The sequence below is a fragment of the Sylvia atricapilla genome, chromosome 4, assembly GCF_009819655.1.
Source record: "Sylvia atricapilla isolate bSylAtr1 chromosome 4, bSylAtr1.pri, whole genome shotgun sequence".
NCBI classification, from domain to species: domain Eukaryota; kingdom Metazoa; phylum Chordata; class Aves; order Passeriformes; family Sylviidae; genus Sylvia; species Sylvia atricapilla.
The window spans coordinates 4,784,442-4,803,212 of NC_089143.1; the positions used below are offsets into that span (position 1 = coordinate 4,784,442).

Consider the following 18,771-nt stretch of genomic DNA (forward strand, 5'->3'; position numbering starts at 1 on the left):
CCATCTGGTCAAGCAGGAAAATCCGGTTTAATTGCTCTATTGCCAGAAATGTTAAATCACTTCCTGGGAATGCAATTCATTTGGAACATATGGAACTCATTGGAAGGTCTCCAGTGAATTCAAAACTGTACTGAAGATGAGAGCATTTCTCATAAGTAACAATCATGTTTTCCCACTGGGCAGCATGTAAGCAGCATGTGTAGCTATATTAACAAAAACTAAACAATAGGAGGACTGTCTGAGATCTTGTTCAACAACATTTACTCATGGTTTACTTTATTTTAAATTTTCAAGAGATGCCATGTCCATTAGGCTTCTTTCTTTCAGTATTTGAGCAGTAAAAGGATGTTTTGATGAAACTTTTAGCTCATCTAACATCTTAATTCAGAAGCACTGCACTCAAGAAAACAGATATTTGAAAGCACTCTACCTCACTCTACCTTTCAGTTTTCAGGAACTTTAAGTGCTTCTTCATCCTACTTCATAGAAGTAGAAATTTTGTGACTTCCACATCTGCCCTGAGGCTTGATGATTGTATGTATTTCCTGCTACAGCTTTTTATCTGGGTTAAACCCACTGAATCCTAGCAACTTTTAAGACTGCCATCTAACAAATTCACTAAAATGTATATTTCATTGTAAATCATCATGTTTTAATGATCATCAATTAGAAATATTGTATATTTTCAGGAAATAAATTGATGTGACCAGTGGCATTATTAAAAATATCTAAGTTGATATGCCAATATGAACAAAAATCTACATGTTGATGCAAATGATGATGACAGCTTTTTAGGAAGAATTCATTCAGGCTAGAGGCAATGCCAGTGACTCACAGCGCAATTATAAACACAACCAAAGTGCACTCAAGTCTATCATGAAGCCAGCAGAAAATTATCTTCTCTCCTCATCATTATCATTTTCCCCTGGAGTCCTGTAACCACTTCCCCTGAGCTGTTCATTTTGGCTTTGCATTTTAGACCCTCCAGAGGCTGTTTAGACCCTCCCATGGAGCTGTTATCCCTTTTCCACGACACAGCTCATGGTTTCACTGCAGACACTCATGGTTGTCACATCTTCAGCCATCTCAGTGTCCCCTAAGCTGTTCTTAGAGGAAGCCATCACACCTTTTCTATTTAACAAAACTCAACATTAAAGTCTAATGTTAACCTGTTCCCAGCTTTCCTTCTTTTATCCTGAACCTCCCATTTGATTCACACTAATGTTCTCTCTTTTTTCTTGTGCTATCAAGGTGGTTTTTTGGTTCTGGTTTTCTTCCTGTTTGTTTGCTTGTTTCTTACCTTCTCCTCTATGCAAAGTTCTGTCTTTACAAATTTCTTTCTTGGACTAGTGTGAATAGTTAATCTGAGTTTTAGTTTCTTATTTTCTTACTCAGCCAGTGCAACCGCTTAAGTCTGGGGAAGAGACGAAAAATACATACTAATCTTCAAAATTATATCAACTTTTTATAAAAATGCATACAAGATACATTTTTTTTCTTTCTTTGAAACTAAGACCTTCATTCAATCTGTGATTTTATTGTTTCTTTGGCATGTTAATTTTCCTCAGTCTGTGTTTCTTCAGATATTGTTCCATTACTGGTCCTTCTTCTGAACAAATATAGGTCTGTAAAATGGAAAGAAAATGTTTTTTCCAGCAAGGGGCTATTTATTTTTGATTTGAATAATATTAGTCTGATTGTATAATATTTTTGAATGTAAAAATCAAACAACACACATTTTGCTAGACAGAGTACAGGTGAAAGAGAAAGAATCAGTAAAGGTATATATTAATATATGGCATCTAAGACATGTTCTAGTTGAAATTTTGTTGAAATTTTATCCAGAAAATTCTATGAAACACTATTTATTGAGTCTAACAGGAAAATAAAATGAAATGAATTTTTCTTTTTCTTTGAATCTGCAGCAGGAAAATCTGCTGAATAAAGGCTAGACTAACATAAGTGAAAAAAAAGATAAAATTGGTACCTTAAATCATGTAGCAGTTCTGCTTACCCAATCTGATTTCTCATCCAGCTCTTCTTGCCTGTATTCCATTTGCACATTTTAAAATTCTTTTTAAATTTTTGACATATAAATTTCACTTTAGTCTTTATTCAATCTATAACCTCATTTTTTAGGGAAAATACACTCAAAAAGTTCTTTTATATTAGTCTGAAAGAAAAGCATATAATGAAAAAGATTTTGCATCCATTGCAAAAAAAAAGAAAAGAAGTCTCATACAATTTTCCAAGTCCAAAAACAATTACACCCAATACAAAAACTATTCTATTACTTGTCTCTGAAAATTTTTATAAAAAGTAAGGAACTGGTATATTATAAAACAGCACATATTTGAGCCTACAAGAGAAAGATTGGGCATTTCAGTCTAATCTTCAGCCACACGGATTTTGTCTTTCTCCCTCAAAATTATTAAGCAATTTCCCAGTGGAATTTTGTGATCACGTGTTCGAGGATGATTATTTCAAAATGTAATCATAGGAATATCTTATTAACTCCATCTCCTCCCTTCTCTCCTAGCTCTTTCTAATGGCAATTAGTTTCATAACAAATTATAAGACAGTCAAATGGAAACTGTGTGTTTCTCTTCAGAATGCTTAATATGGTGAGACCTCAGTTTTTTTCCAGATTTCTACACATTCACAAAATTTTCCTCAAGACTTTATAATGTTTCCCTAATATTACTGGTATCCCCCAATAGTCCCTAATATTTTTTATAGTGGTATTTTTTTTTTCTTTCAGGCTATGCCAGTTATTTCAGAGAAGGAGAAGGCTGGTGAGTAAATATTTACTCGTTTTCTCATTTCCTTGTTGTATTTGTTTTTGGAATACCCTGTTACTTAACTAAGTGATAAAAGACAGCCTTCAGCTGTGGGCTTTCATATGTATAGGATTACAGACCTGACCAATGTCTGTGTAAAGGCTATCTGTTGTTTCCTAGATAGAGTAATTTCTCTTTCTAAAAAGCAGTCCAGTTTTCTGTGTCATATTAATAAGGATGTTTGAAACTGTCCTGCAAAGCTGAATTGCAGCTGCTCCTTACGTGTCAGTATTCCTGTAATTACTAACTTGTTATTTGGTGTTAACATGTGTTATGATTTATTAGATGTCTCAATTAGCAAACAGGGATGCAAATGGGTTTTATCATGTCAGTGGAATTTTACTTTTGACTTGGTGTAAACTTTACTGTCCACCTTTAAATATGGCAAGGAATTTCAGTTACCTGGAGTATTTCACTGGAGATAATAACATTTGCTTTGGCTAAGTACTTCTAGAATGTTGAAAAGTTGTTTTTCTGTTCTTGTCTGCAATATGTGTCTTCAGAACACTATATGTTCTTTGGTATTGGTGTGTGAAGTCTGTTACTGATTTCCTGCTAGAAACTGTCAAATTGGTGTGTTCTTGTGATAAACACTAGGTGACACCCCACTTAGCACTATTACTCTCAAGAATCTCTGTTGGTTGCTTATCTTTTATTTTAATCAATATTTTGCTACTGCACTTTGAATATGGCTTGAAAAACACCTCAAAATATCCAAATGCCACCCAGCATTCAGATTTATCTCCGACTTTTATTGGTAATGTTTTCTTGCATTACCCTGGTTCAGATTGTTTCTTTTCTTTTGTTTCTTAAAGGAGAGGAATAGGTTAAAAAGGAATAGGAAAAAATCCACAGTAAGAGTTGGTACTGTAAAAGCTGTGGAGCTGTCTGCTCAGGATGTTGCTACTTTAGCTGTTGAAGTTCAGAAATAATTCTCCAACTCTCACCCATTTTTAATAAGATTTTTGTTTATAGATTCCGCAGGCAGCATAATTTGGTGTTTCTTTTTCTGAGGTTGTTCACATTTGGCCACATCTTCTTTATTCTGTCAAAACATAAAAAACTGGTTATAACTGGCCATAACATTTGCAGCTAATTCAAATAAAACTGAAAGATCTGTGCTTCTTTGGTGTAAAAACTACCTATCCTGTCAGTGTTGGTAATGATATAAAATTACTGTGTTTTTGATGTAAACTTTATAACCTGTACATATGCATATGAGCCTCTCTGTCTTTTCCTTCTTTCTGGTCAGAATTCTGTGCTTTGTTTTTCTGTGGACAGTATTATATTTAATAATACAGCTCTTAAGTGGAACTTCATGCCACATGAAGTCAGTTTGCTGATATTTTCATGCACATGACCACAAGCTAGACTGAGAATGAATATGTGGTTGCCTTTTAGTCAGTATTGGCTTTCATTTAACTCCACAGCTCAGGAGTTCCTGAGGTTATGATGGGTTATTTTGCAGTATTAAGAATGCATGAGGGAGCTGATTATTAAGATCAGCCCTAATCACTTGGTTCTAGGGGGCAGTAAATGTTATTTTATTTAAGTGCAATTGGATCTTGATTCAGACAGTCAGATCCCATGCTCTGGAAAGTAACTTGCCAGAGTTTGATCATTGCTGCTTTCACTTCACCAGAATGACATCACCTATAGCCATGAATGACAAAGACCTACCCAAGGTGTGAAAGCCTTCAAAATAATATATTTGCTTTTCTGCTGTAAGATAGCAAAAGAAATACTAATTTCAATATTTATTTGGAAATACCAACAAAACCCGAAGTTTTCACGTTTATTTTTTCACAAGCAAATTAAAATGTATCACAAAATATTAAGAACAAAAAAGTTGGTTTTTTTATTGCTGGCAAAGCTAATAACATCATAGGTAAAGAGAATGAATGGCATTGTATTACAATTGGATTGAAATGCACTCAAAATTCCTAGTGAAAACATCTTTTCTCATTTTGAGGATTTGAACTAATATTCTCTTGTAAGTCCCTCTTGTCTGATTACTACTATTTGAGTCCATCTGGGACTGGAATAAGAAATACAAGGAAGTAGAATACAATACCTTGATATTTTCAAATGTTTTTCCTATAGGCAGCCAAACATTTAGATCCTTAGATGGACTAATCTTAGAAGTTCACACATTACTGATTATGTTTATAGATTTTTTTTTAATCCTTGAAATGAAATACTTTTTCAATTTTATATATTTTCCAACATGCAGTAAATTTTTGACATCAAATACAAACTCCATAAGATGGAGTACTTATTGAAACAAAATCCAAAATACTCACATGCCATTTTTTTAGATCTGGAGCAAAGCCAAACATCTGAAAACATTGTCGCTTTTTGTCAATTAATAACTCAAGAGTTGCATAACAATTTTTGTTTTTTTAACAGTGGAAAGTGCAGTAAAGCATTTGCAGTAAAGCAATTGCAAAGTGCCTTTGGCAAAAATCTATAAATGATCAGTATATTGAGCAGAACATCGGTCATTCCTAACACGTACACAATTGCTTCCACTTGTGTGAATTTAGGGCATTGCAGATGATGCACCATGGCATCAGCTATTTCTGAGTAATGCATTTTAACAAGTCAACAAGGCAATGTTGAAAAAAATAAATCTTTCAAAATAATATTTTGAGGTACAAATTAAGATCAAGCAGTATGCAGAGTCAGAGAAAATGGTGGCTTGAGCCAAGAGATGACTCAGGACTAGTAATGTTGGCACCTACATTAAGAATGCGAGCCAGAAACCAGATTCAAAACACTAGTTTTTTAGATTCATCTGTTTTTCTTTTGAGTAAATTTTATATTTGCCTGCCTTTACTTGCCTTGCTGACTGTTGTGATTTATATTCTCAAATTCTGTCCAAAAACTATGAAGAAATTTGAAGTCTGGAGAATTTAGCACACCTGTCTATAATGGAGGTGTCAGGGTTTGAAGTGTTACCTCCATTTATAGTCAAAAAGAAATCAGCATCCGAACCTTTGGTTCACATGGCTGTATATCAGCATCTGTTTTACTGAGGTAAATCACATATGAGACTTCATGAATGGTATTGGTTAACTCATCACTAACTGTAGACTGGAGATTGCTCCTGACACAGACACCAATATTCAGTACAATGAATCCACTGTGAGCTCCCAAATGCAGGGCTAACTTCTGTTTCTGGAGCAGTGCTCCCTAAACAAAGGTGAAATGACTTTAGGGCAATATTAGAATTATTGCATAAGGGTCTTTGTGTACCTGCTTCATGCTTTCCCAATTTATCCTCAAATATTTGTAGGGAATAGTGAACTCTAACTTAGAAACACTGCTACAACAGAGCCAGTGGGAGAGGCAGAGCAAATATCCACATCTGGTCACTGACTAGTCCAGCTTATTTCTTTTGAGGTGATGGAACTATTTGCTATCAATAAACAGGGTAGAAGGTTTAGTCTAGCCCTAAACAAATTTTAAATAAATATTAACACCATTGGTCCATGATGTTCAGCATTATAATAAATACATTATTCCTGTGCATAAAACAACTGCCACATGGTTATTTTTTCTTGAGCATACATTTAGAATAGTTGCTGCTCTAAAAGGAAAGAAACTTCTTTTAAGTGAGAATAGCAATTGAACATGCTTTCGAGTTTTCATGAATCAATCACAATATTCCCATGTGCTTTATAAATATAATGTTGAAAAAGTGCACACCCCCTTTGGGTAAATCTCAGTATTCTCTCTAGTAGGTTAGAGAGATCTACTTCAGCACCAATAAAAGTGTCAGACCATGATATGTAGGAGAAGAGATCTGATAGCCCATTTCTCATCTGTATTTTGAGGATCAGCGAGCCAACAAGAGGATAAAGCATCCTACAGAGTACAGTAAAAAAATAGCAGCATCAGTGAATCTCTGGCCAGAATACAGAGTTTGAGCTCCCCAGTGCCAGTATTACAATATGGGCCTAGCAGTGAACAACTCTGGTTTTGGGGTTTTTTTTTTCTGTATCTGCTCTAGATTTCTGGCAAAGACACTATTTAATAAAGTACAGGTTCTCTTCTCCTTTGGTGTTAATTTTTCTGGTTGTCTTTTGATTCAGAAGAAACTGAGAATGAATATGTGGTTGCCTTTTAATCAGTATTGGCTTTCATTTAACTCTACAGCTCAGGAGTTCCTGAGGTTATGATGGGTCATTTTGCAGTATTAAGAATGCATGGGATTCTTGAATTTGCAAAAATTTTCTTGAAATTGCAAAAAATGCAAAAACACAGAGATAATTAAAGAGACCCTAATGGCAGGGTTTTCCTGTCACAGGCTCTAAGTGTCAGTGTCAGGCAGCAGAGGACAAAAACTGGGAGTTTTTTATCACTGTGCTCAGCCCCACAATGAGATGAGCTGCAGAGCAGGAGGTGGTGGAGTGATGACAAGATGGATCAGGCTGTCTGTGAGAACTCACAGCAGGACACACTGGAAAATCCAGTACAACAGGTTCACTATCATATAACAAGGCACATAAAAGACCAACTCCTTACCTCATTAGGTAGAGGCCTTTTCATTCCATATAATGTAACTGCAGCTCCAATCAAAAGGGAAAAAAAATACAGTCTTTACTAGATTTTACAAACATATTCTAGATCTAGAGAAAGCAATTCCTTCTATGAGCAGTATTCACTAGATTCTCTGTTTTCATAGTCATTAAGGGCTCATGCATATACAAGTTGTTTTGAACCTAGAGCAAACACTAAAATATTCAATTTGGCTAAAAGATATCAATTTCCACATAAACTGGAGAGAAATACAAGGTAATTGGCACAGTTGCTAGTTTTCTGGCTGCCTGACAATAACTCTAGCCAGTGTTGTAGAATAAACTGGGCAAAATGAATTATTAATTGTTCCATTTAGCAAGTGTTTTATCTGGTTTTAATAGAACAGTCTTACTAGAGTTTTTGTGAGACCTTAGCATGAATTACTAGTTTATAGTTAGATAATTCTTCTTTATTGTCAGTATTGCAACAGTTATAAAATTTGGTGTTTGTTTTCTAAATAAAAATGTCAGGTGAGCACTCACACTTCAATCTGTCATACTGAAAAAAACATTTAGTAGCTCTGACAGAAAATGCATGGATGATTGCCAAATACTAATAGATGTTAATAGATACATTTTTATTCCACTGCTGCTCATTTCATTGCTAGGAAAAATGACGAGGCCAATAGATACTGAAAGCTGACCTTTCATGCTAAGATTCCTAATTATTTTTGGTTTAGTTTTCTTTGTTTTTTCCTAAACGCAGTAAAATAGCTGATATCAGGATTTTTAGCATTTGATTTTTAGTGGCTTATTAACCACATGCTAGTGTAGTTGTTCTTCTGAATAAATTACTTCACTTTTAAAAGTCATACCATATTCACTGTAGGCATAAACATACAGACTTTAAAATCCACATTGCACTTTGAAGCCAAAGGTGCTGTTGTCATTTTCTTTATGTTTTGGAGGAAACAGGAGGTCCTAGGACTGCAGCTTTCATATATAAGGCCCTTTTAAACCATGCTAAATAGTCTAGGAGCAGGATGACACCTAAAACTCCTCAAGGCTGCCTCTAGTATATTATTTTTACTAGTCTTAAAGAGTGAAGGGTAGGGCCAGGTAGTGTGAATGTGCTCTGAGAGGAGCCAGTGATTAGAAGGCTGCGTAACCATTGGAGGACAAAAAAGTTCAGGTAGCAGCCTGGGCAGGAAAGCAGGTGTTTTGTGGAAGGTTAAATCAATTTCCATTAAAAAGTTTTATAATGATTATGTACATCTGCAGCATCTGGGAACTAGTAGAACCTGTTGTGCATAAAATTCCTTAGCCAGATTCTATTTTCTTTCTCCACCTGCTTTGTGGAGAAAGTATGGGTCATTAGTATGGACCTGCTTTTTTTTTTTTTTTTGGAAGAGCTTCTTAAATCAAAATATGTAGTTGATAACTTCAAAGGAGTTAAATTCTGTTCTTATCTTTAATATGATATCATTTATTCACATCTTTGAAGGTTTAGACAAAGAAATCTAACTGAATTATGTCAAGCTAATAACAAGGATAGGCCATTATCTTTACATTGTATTATACATTCATATGCTTTATCATAGATTTTAGTGGATTTTTTAGTTATAATATCTTTCTAAACCCCTCAGTGAATTTGTTAATTGTGGAAAGAACTTTAAATATTTCTTCGATAAATATTCAAATGTCATTTTTCATTTTAGAGGAGGCAAGCTGTGTCCAAGTGCCTTATACTCCTGTAGCGAGCAATCAAATTTTGATTTCTCTGCCAGTCTAATGTCTCTTCTTAAGTAATAAAATTATCTTATTCAAAAATCAAGATAATTCCCTGATAGGAATAAACCTTTATATGACACCAGTTGAGTGATTACTGCTCCCAGCCATCACCCTAAATCTTTCAATCCAATGTGTTTCTAAGGCAGTATGTGCTTTCCCATTTAAGGCAAGTTTTTTATCACAGAAATTATGTTGTTATAAAAAAAACCCCAAGCATTAACTGAATTATTTTAAAGATATTTGGCATTAATAATATTTCCTCCCGGTTGATAAATTGTAAGAATATATCTCAGACTTCACCACCTGTTGTGGTTTGAAAGCAAACCAAGTGAGAGGCTCCAAGTCAGAAATACAATTTAATGAGAAGAAAAAGAAAAAATAAAATACAATACAATAAAATAAATGCAATGATACAAAAAAAACCCACTGACAAAGTCAGAATACAACATGTTCAGGGTGATGGAAGCAGTGATCCCATAGAAAGGTCTGGTAACTCTGGTCATCTGGGAATCCACTGGGTGAGGGCTGCTTCTACTGTCCCAAATCCCAGCTTATATCCAGGGGAGAATGCTTGGCTCCTCCCCGTGGGTGGAGCATCTCCCAATGGGATGCTGAGTCATCCAGGAGGTCCTTGATGGCCCATTAAAGAGAGATAACAGCCGGAGGGAGTTATCTGTGAGTCATGCACAAGGCATTGATGGGCCATTGACTGAAGATGGTGATAGAATACATCCTAAACTAAAAACCAGGACACCACCTATTAGTGAACTACAGTTAAACAAAGAACAACTCTCTTCAAGGAGACCTTTGGAGGTCCTTTCTCCGACTTTCTTTTCAAGCAGGCCAGCCCTGAGTTCAGACAAGATTGCTCAAGTCTTTATCCAGTCCAGTTTTGAAAACTTCCAAGAACAGACCCATTGCAACCTCTATAGGCTATGTGCTCCACTGCTGTTTTTTCTCCACAGAGGAGATATTTTCTTGATGTCCAGTCTGGGCCTTTCTGGTTTCAGCTTATGCCTCTTGTCTCTTCTCTTGTCATCCTCACATGCACAATATGAAGAGCCCATCTGCTTGTTGCCCTGCTGTGAAATCCTGGGGAGCTGCTGGTAGGAGCCCAAAAGCCATGTCTGCAGGCTGACCAAATCCTGCAGCCTCAGCTCAAAGGCTCACAAGTGACCCAGACCCTGACCAGCTTGGTGGCCATCCCCTGCACATCCCTTTTATCAGTGTCTTTCTGGTACTGGGAGAATCCTGAAACAGGACTCACTGTTGCAGATGTGATCTCCCAAGCACTGCATAGAGAGAGATAATCCCTTCCCTCCATCAACAGGCCACTTTTATTGATCCATCTGAGGCTGCTCCCAGCTCATTTTACGGCCAGGGCACTCTGCTGGCTCATGCACAGCTCGCTGTCTGCCAACACCCCAGGGCCTTTTCCACAGAGCTGCTCTCCTCCCAGTTTTTGTCATTTATTTATCCACCCTTGCAGACTGTAAAATCCCAACTTACGAGCAAAAATATTGTGGAAATTGTGTTCTTTGTTGTCAAAACAGAAAATAGAGCAGGAGACCCACGAATTTGTTACTTTCAGCCAACTCAATCTTGTGTTACATTTTAAGTAATTATAATACATTCAGATTTTAGAACACCACCAAACAAACTGTGAACTGGTACTCATTTATTCCAGCTAGTGTCATATAATTAATTTTAATCAGATGGCTTCTCTGTATAAAGTTAGGTATCTGTTACACAGTGACTCAGTAGCATTTATGTTACCCAGGCCAAATTGTAGTCTCTTTTTGAACTGGACATCAGAAACATTCTAAAAGAGGTAGTCCCTGACCAAAAATAGCTTTTAAATCAAATCAAACACGATCAAGTTGTTATTTCTTTCCTTTTTTGGCTATAACAAGAGTAACAGAGAATGGTGATAACCAATTAATCAAGTTATTTCTAGGCTAATTTTCTTCAGACTGAGTTCATGGCAAAGACATGTGTTGATTCAAATGAAATATAAACTAGTTCACTTGGTCCTAATTGATACTGACATGCAGTCATTAGATCCTGGTTTCCAAAGTGATGATGTGACTGTTGATTTGGAAATCAGGCAATGGTCTTTTTCAGTGTCCAGAAATAGAGGCAGCTTCTGAAAAGCTGAGGTGCCTACAGCCAAATTTTAAACTTACCTTTTCGCTATATTTTAATAGTTATTGATGTACCTGAAGAGGAAAAACAAACTTTCTGTGGCACCTGCTAATTTTGCACCAGTTCCCTGTGGAGGTAACTTCTGGGCAGTAAAGTCTGCACATGGCACTAAATTATGATACCTAGTCATTTCTGAAAAATTTAAAATGCTCTTCTTTGCTTTTTTGGGTTCCTAGACAACACTGAAAACATCTGGAATATATTATTCTCCTTTGTTCATATTTGAAAATAGGACTTGGAACTGCTGAATTGTTTCAGAGTTGTTGAAGATAAACCAAAAAAACTTGAACAATTTTAAACCACATTTAACATGAAGAGCTTAGAGTACTTAAAATTAAGTGTGACAAGGTAATCTCTTATTGCATCTTTTAAAACAGAAGGGTAAGAAATTATTCCAGTCCCAAATCATTGGAACGTGAGTTTGTTTTTTGTTGCTTTTACACTTGAGGCACTTACATGCTCACTTTACTGGAATAAAAAGTTGCTATTCAAAAGTTCTCAGGGAAAAGAGAGAGGTCTCTGATGTTTGGTGAGAAGACATGATTATTTATCTGTGATTCTGTGACGTGATTTTTTTTTACATTTCTCTAAGGACATGCTGAAAACTCAGGTGAGAGACACCCAAAAGCACATTTTGGATTGGGCACATCTGGTGCAGAACCATCCTTAGCAGGGCAATGATAGGTCTGGATGTAACTGCAGTGTCACAGGTGGCTCAGACTGGGGTGTTTTGTTTGTTTGTTTTGCCTTGATGGAAATATCAACCTGTGCTCTGAATGTTTTCTCTTACAGCAAGTCATGTTTGAGAGAATTGTGGTTTCTGTCCATAGTGTGTTCAGCCTGAGCAACTAGACCTTTTATTGTCTATAAACTGAAAGATTTTCACACAACACTGTAAATAAGTGTTTTTCATCATCCTGAAGATTTTAAATAGCTTGTGGTATCTAGTCATCAAGTCTAACAATTTTCTCAAATCTTCTCTCCAAATATTATAAAATTAGATTGCTTTTGCACGTGTCAGGAAACGGCAATCAAACCAAATGTTGATTCTCTAACCTGTGGTAGATGCCCATGGTCTTTAAAATGGACCAGTGTACAATTCTTTTATGCAAAGTCAGTGACATGCCTTATGCTTTATTACCTCTGTCAATCTACCTCTGTGTTAATTTTGACTGTTAGTGAATTCCCACTTCCACAAATTTCATAACATTTTAGGAAAGCATCAGATAACTACTTGAAATGGCTGTTTAATTTATAAGTATTACAAATAAAGAAGTATCTGAAAAAAAATTTATTGATAGACAAAACTGCCAAATGGTCTCTAAAACTATAAATCTGTGAGGAGTTATTCCTGCAGATAATCATTCTGGTCACATGAGTTTGAACGAAGCTTGGAAGTAGGAATTTGCTAAATCCCAGTCTAAAATGATTTCTCTGAAAGTTTCTCCATGTGAATATTCTCTCTAATTCATTTGGTAGGTCATTAATTTAAATCCCAGTCCATTCTGGGCTGAGTTGCACCTGCTGCTGTACATTGACCTAAAAGGAGAGGAAATACTTGGCAAGCACTTTCAGAGTGTTAACCAGGTATATCATATCTCAGTAACTGCCTATGAGCAGAATTGAAAGGCAAAGAGGAAAGTAACCATGGATTTTAATACCTATCAAAATACAGGCTTGGAATCAGAGAAGAGCAGCTGAAATATCTGTTGAAAGGCAAGGAAAAGAATTAATAAACTACAACATCCTCTAGGCAGGTGCCTAATTTAGTGTTGTCTTGCAATGTGTTTTCATATTGCAGGGAAGAAAAAGAAAGAATGAGACTCAGTCAAGAATTCATCTGTCAATTGGTTAACATAGAGTACTGTTTACAGAACAACCCATCCACATTCTAGAAAGATTTTTCTCATGCAGGAGACTCTCAAAACAGGCATGAAACTACAGAATGCTCAGAGAATGCCAAGGCTTTGTTTTGGTGGTATAGCTCACCCTAACTCTTGGAGTGGGATAACATTTTTTGTGCCAGCACAAATGTGCCTTCAGCAAGTCTCTGCTCCACATCTGTAACTCACATCCCTGGTCTGGTACAACTTTAACACGTGTACCAATTTTATCACATATAAATTAATCATTGTCAGTGAATTTGTGACTGGAAAATGGAAATATTATACTTTTCCTAAAATTTATTTCCCCCTTTTTAGAAGATCTCAGACTAGTGCTTTCCTATACAGACTGTCCTTAGGACTTAGGTCTGGCCCTGAGTTTTGAACCATGGATCCGGCCTAGAATTTTTGGAAGGAAAAATGTCTTTTAGCAGCCATTCAATGAACTGCTGCAGGATCAGACAATAACAGTGGACAATACAGAAGACACTGTTCCTGGCAAACTAGTTAGAGTAGTATTTACTTCTCCTAGCTTGAAAGTGGTACTGGCTTTTTCAGTCACAGAATTAATACCTGCCATTCCTTTCAACAGTTTGTTTTTGCACCTCATCTATTTTTTGTCTCCCAGTACAATACCTGTCCATGTTTGATCACTCTGGGCTGACAAACACTTGACTTTTACGTGCAATTGCTTGCTTCTTCCTGTAGAAGAAGGAGAGGACATCAAAGAGAGGTGGCAGATTCAAAACAAACAAGGAGAGGCAATCTAGAACTGACCTATGGAGCTCCTCACATCAGCGGATTGCAGGTGCTAAAGTTGTACATAGCTTTAAAAAAAGACTAGACAAATTAGTAGCAGAGAAATTAATTAGTATAATCCTTTCTACAATAAAATGAATAGAAGTTCTTAGCCATGGCTTTTGCAGGAATTACCCAAATCATAACCCTCTATATACCAAATCAAAACTTGCCTAGAATGCCAAATTAGTAATGCAATACATCCTCTAAATATTGAGCTTGATTTAATGGGTCAAAACTGGTATTTTGTAGTAAAAGTATACTAAATAATCTGTCCAAACATGTACACTGAATATACTTTTGGGTGTTTCTTTTCTTTTGTAAGAGGCATGGTTTACTCCCCAGGAAACAGCACCAAGTATCCATCATGGAATTAAGAATCCTATATAACTTATACAGCAACAGGAAAGATGTCTACATATTAGGAAAATTTCTATCAAAAGCTGGAGGGTTCTTAAAATTTGCAGAAAACCAATCAATGATCAGAATAAAGTAAATGTAATTCTTCAACTTAATAAATAGCAAAAAGAGAAAATATGAGTGTATCTTATAAGAATATAAAAACACAAGCTTAACCAAAGAACATACTAAAAACTGTAAAGATATATATATATATATATATATATATATATATATGTATTACAGTTGTAATCAAAACTTGGTATCATTTTCTTTTTAATGAGGAAATGGACATTGGAAAATTAACCTAGAAAGTTTCCAATCTAAGTTGTTGCTACGTGTATTAACTTTTGCAATACATTTCAAAGGCATTTCCAGAGAGGCCACACTGGACAGACTAAGACGAATAAGAAACAGACTTCTTTTCATAAAGCAAATCTAGATAAAAATCTTCAGCAAAGTAAATAGCATTCATTTATATTAAAAGACCTAGAGATAAGAAATGAGCCATGCTTTTTTTTTTTTTTTTCTTCCTCAAAATAATCATTATAGCCTAAGTAAGTTAAGCTAACTCTACTGATCCATAGAAACAAAATCCACATCTGGAAAATCTTTGCTGTGTCTGTGTTGGGGTTTCATGCTTTTTGGTGCTTTTTTCACCACTTCCCCTGACTCTAACTTAAACCCCTCCCTTATTTTCTTAAGAGCATTCCAATTCACCTAAAGACACAGTGATGATTTCATTTCCTGAGATATGTTATTTAAGCTTTCTTACCTGTTTCCCTAAACAAAGCAAAATCGAACTTAAAGAAAAAGCAACTTTAAAAAGAAAAGACAATGTATCTTTGTAGCATGCTGCAGTGTGGACAATTATTTTAATAGATGGAAATGAGATCAAGAATTGTAATTATCGAAGGTAATAGAGAAGTAAACTATTTGCTGTTGTAGACTTGTAGCTGTTTCTATTAAATAAAGCAAGTTTAGACACACTCCAGCACCAAAATCCTCTATTTGCCATGAACTATTCTCAAGCAGCACTGCCTAAAATCTGAATTAAGTGTTGGCCAAATACACACAGTGCAGACAACCAGAAAATAATTGCCTCCTGTATTCCCTTCTGATTGTTTCCTATATAGTGCTACACAATTCCTTACAAATACTCTTTGCCTCCCTATTTAGAAATCCAGGAGATACATTTAGAAATATAATCATGACAGAAACAAAGTAGCATAACCAAAGTACTTCCAAAACTGGGATTTTTTTAAATCTTAAAAAAAGATTTTAGAAGTTGTGGGCTGAATCACAAAGGTTTGTTTCACAACAAACTTGTCAGAAGAAGGTATGGGATAAATGACAATATAATTTGGAGTGCACATATCCAGCCAGCAATCAGTCACCAAGGTTTAAAGGTTTCAAGAGCAGTCACACAGCAGCATCTGAAAAAGTAAATTAAACAAGGACTCCAGCACTGGCATAGAGTTATCCTGGTTCTTTAGTTATTATGCTTCCTGCTTTAGTTTTGGCCCATGTTGTCGGGCCGTTTTCTGGAAAGGACCCACGAATGCCTGGAAGATAAGAAGATCCAGGGAATATTTGAAACCAGCCATGGTAGGAGGTTCACAGGCACTGTCATTGAGTGGTCTTGATAAAAAAATTTCAAAGAGATTCATTCACTCTGACATCCTTTGTCTACCACAGACTTCTCCAGGTTTAGCCCTTGCTTAGAGAATTCAAATAAGAATTTATGAGCAAATCCTCCTCTCAGTGGAAAGATCTTTAGCCTCTTGTAATGCCTGAAAAATACACCTCCAGTGAGATTCTAGCATAAGAATTTGAACCACTGCTTTCATCTACCTCTTTCCACTTCTCCTCCTTCTGACAAACTTCAGGGGGTTTCTTTTTGGACTTTCATTGCAATGGAGATTTAGGAATTTTTTTGTTGTTTTGTTTACAGACAACTGGATCTGATAACTGCACTTGTGCCTTTTAATTGTTTACCTGTCGTGCAACAACTAGCTCAGGAGGGGAAAAAAAGGAAAAACAGTGAGCCAGAAAATTAACTATACTGCTGCTCTGTTACACCTGGAAAGTGGGTCACAAATGACTTTTTTTACAAAGGTAATCCCTGACATAACTGTAGAGAACTGAGAGTTTGCTGGCAGGCGTTAGCAGCTGTCCCAGATTATGCTCCCTGTAGAGCAGTTTTTGGACCAGAGATTGCTGCTCCAACACTCTCCCCCTCCTCTGAGACAAACCTGTGGAATGGGCAGAGTCATGCTGAGCCTTGCTTAGCACTTGTAAGTCTTCTATCTCTCCCAAACCATGCTGAGTTATTAGAAGGGGTAAGTGGAAGTCACTGCGGCTGTAATTATACCCTGCATGCAAATTGTTATCTGCATGAATGCTCGCTCTAACAGCAACCTAACAACAAATTGATGAAACTAGAGAGAGCCTTGCATGTGTGTGACAGGGAATAAAGAAGCTCAGGTACAGGGCTCCACGTTAATTCAGTAGAAAATCGCCTCACTTTTAACATCCTGACCCTATCAACACTGAGTGCCACTGCCTTACCAATGTCCTCACACAGCAGGAGACAGGATGGAATTTGCTTTTATTCCTAATGGACCTTTGAACAGCAGATCTCACTGATAAGAAGCAGATTTCACTGATGCAGTCAAGTGACTGTCAAGTGAACTCAAAAGCATATTACTTTCCTGAGCCTGAGCAGCAATTAGACACTCACCCATTCATGTAAGAGTCCTTAAAAAATAAGAAAAGTGTGCTGTGTTCTCTGGTTTGAGCTATAAATACTAAAAATTTCGGAGCAAGTTACCTTGATCAAGGAAAAGCTAATTCATACTCCCAGACATCAGAAATATCCCCATGTTAACACAGAGCCCACCAGCTGACCCTACATAACTGTAACTGAGGGATAAAATAATTTCAGAGGAGCACTTTTCACCAAACTGATATTTAAAAGCTGCCAAAATATAAATAAGGTTTATTCCTGAAGAGGGTCCAAATAGATTATGGTAAGAAAATCAAAGAAGAATGTTTCTGCTCTTCAGTGATGTTAGAAAATAGGTATACAATTATGATTAAACTGTCCTCATTTCTGTAATTATCCATAACTGACTTTGAAAGTGCAATACAGTATTTTTTCTTTCCTACTTTGCCTGTGCTGGATCTGTTGAGAGAAACACAGTGCCCAACTTGCAGTCCAAAATCAGTATATCCATTCACATCTAACCCTGAAAGAACACACACTTCTCTGTAGCTTAGGCTGCTGTGCTTCATGTTGAGAGAGTATTAATTAATGAAGCGATGTGCTAGACCTTGTAGGTCACTGATTCATTTCTGTTGACACTTGGTTACATTTTCTGTGCACCCTTCTAATTTATTCTGGACATTTTGTGACTATTGGGTTTTAACACTCAAATGAGTTTCATAAAAAATAGGGATTTTGTTCCTGCTTTCAACAATCAGGACTGAGCTGGACTCCAGTCCTCAGACCCTTCAACTCTGTGCTCCTCTCCAAGCCATGCTGTCTTCACTGCCTTACCCCAAACACCTCCTGATGGATTTTTCCAAGGAAGGCCTGTGCTGTTTCCAGCCTCCGGTTGCAAAGCTGACCCCAGCCAACTTGCCAGCCCTCTAACTGTGAACTCACATCTTCATTCTAAGGAACAGTTAATTTCTTCTGGGGTAGCTAAAGCTTTTGGGTGAACCAACCAGCTTTGCATAGTGTGTCAGGTATTTTTTAATAATATTGTTTTTAGTTAGCTCACACAGAAACAAAAATAACGAACCCAGCATTATTTTTCTTGAATCACTTCCCTTACTTTTGTGATAGATACTTCTGGCTTAACTCCAGTCATCTTGAATAGCTTAGGATTTTGCTGTTGTGTCACTTGAACAGGGGAGTCTTTCCAGCTCATTTTTCAGAGCATTTTCATACTCACTAGCACAGGCATCAGAAAGCCATGACTCAGTCTGTGATAACTGAATTTGTCAAAATTTGTCTCGACCATCTACTGCTAAAGTTTTCTTGACACCTATACAACAATTCATTTCATTCATAGTTTCTCTGATAAGTTTCCATTCCTTCAAGCCTTTTCCTCACAGCTAGGAAAGAACTCTAGTTCCCCTGGGGCTATTTGTCATAAACTCTGTATCCAGCAAGAGCTGACCAGAAAGCATTCTTGGAGTCTGAACCAGAGCCTGGAATAAAACTTCCTCATTCAGTAGCACCTACAAAGGCTCACAAGCACATTCCTCTCTTTGCATATACATCAGCCAATACAGTCAACTGACTCTCATGAAGTGTATGTC

At 36.5% G+C, this 18,771-nt stretch overlaps 1 protein-coding gene across 2 annotated transcripts in view; it reads left to right on the forward strand.

The window, feature by feature from the left end:
• Positions 1–18,771, forward strand: part of DLC1 (DLC1 Rho GTPase activating protein) — a 213,446-nt gene that overhangs the window by 82,635 nt on the left and 112,040 nt on the right. For both annotated transcript variants that reach the window (XM_066316950.1, XM_066316951.1), the window contains exon 5: positions 2,762–2,795. In XM_066316950.1, the coding sequence (XP_066173047.1) occupies positions 2,762–2,795 (34 nt within the window). The remainder of the gene's footprint in view (positions 1–2,761; positions 2,796–18,771) is intronic.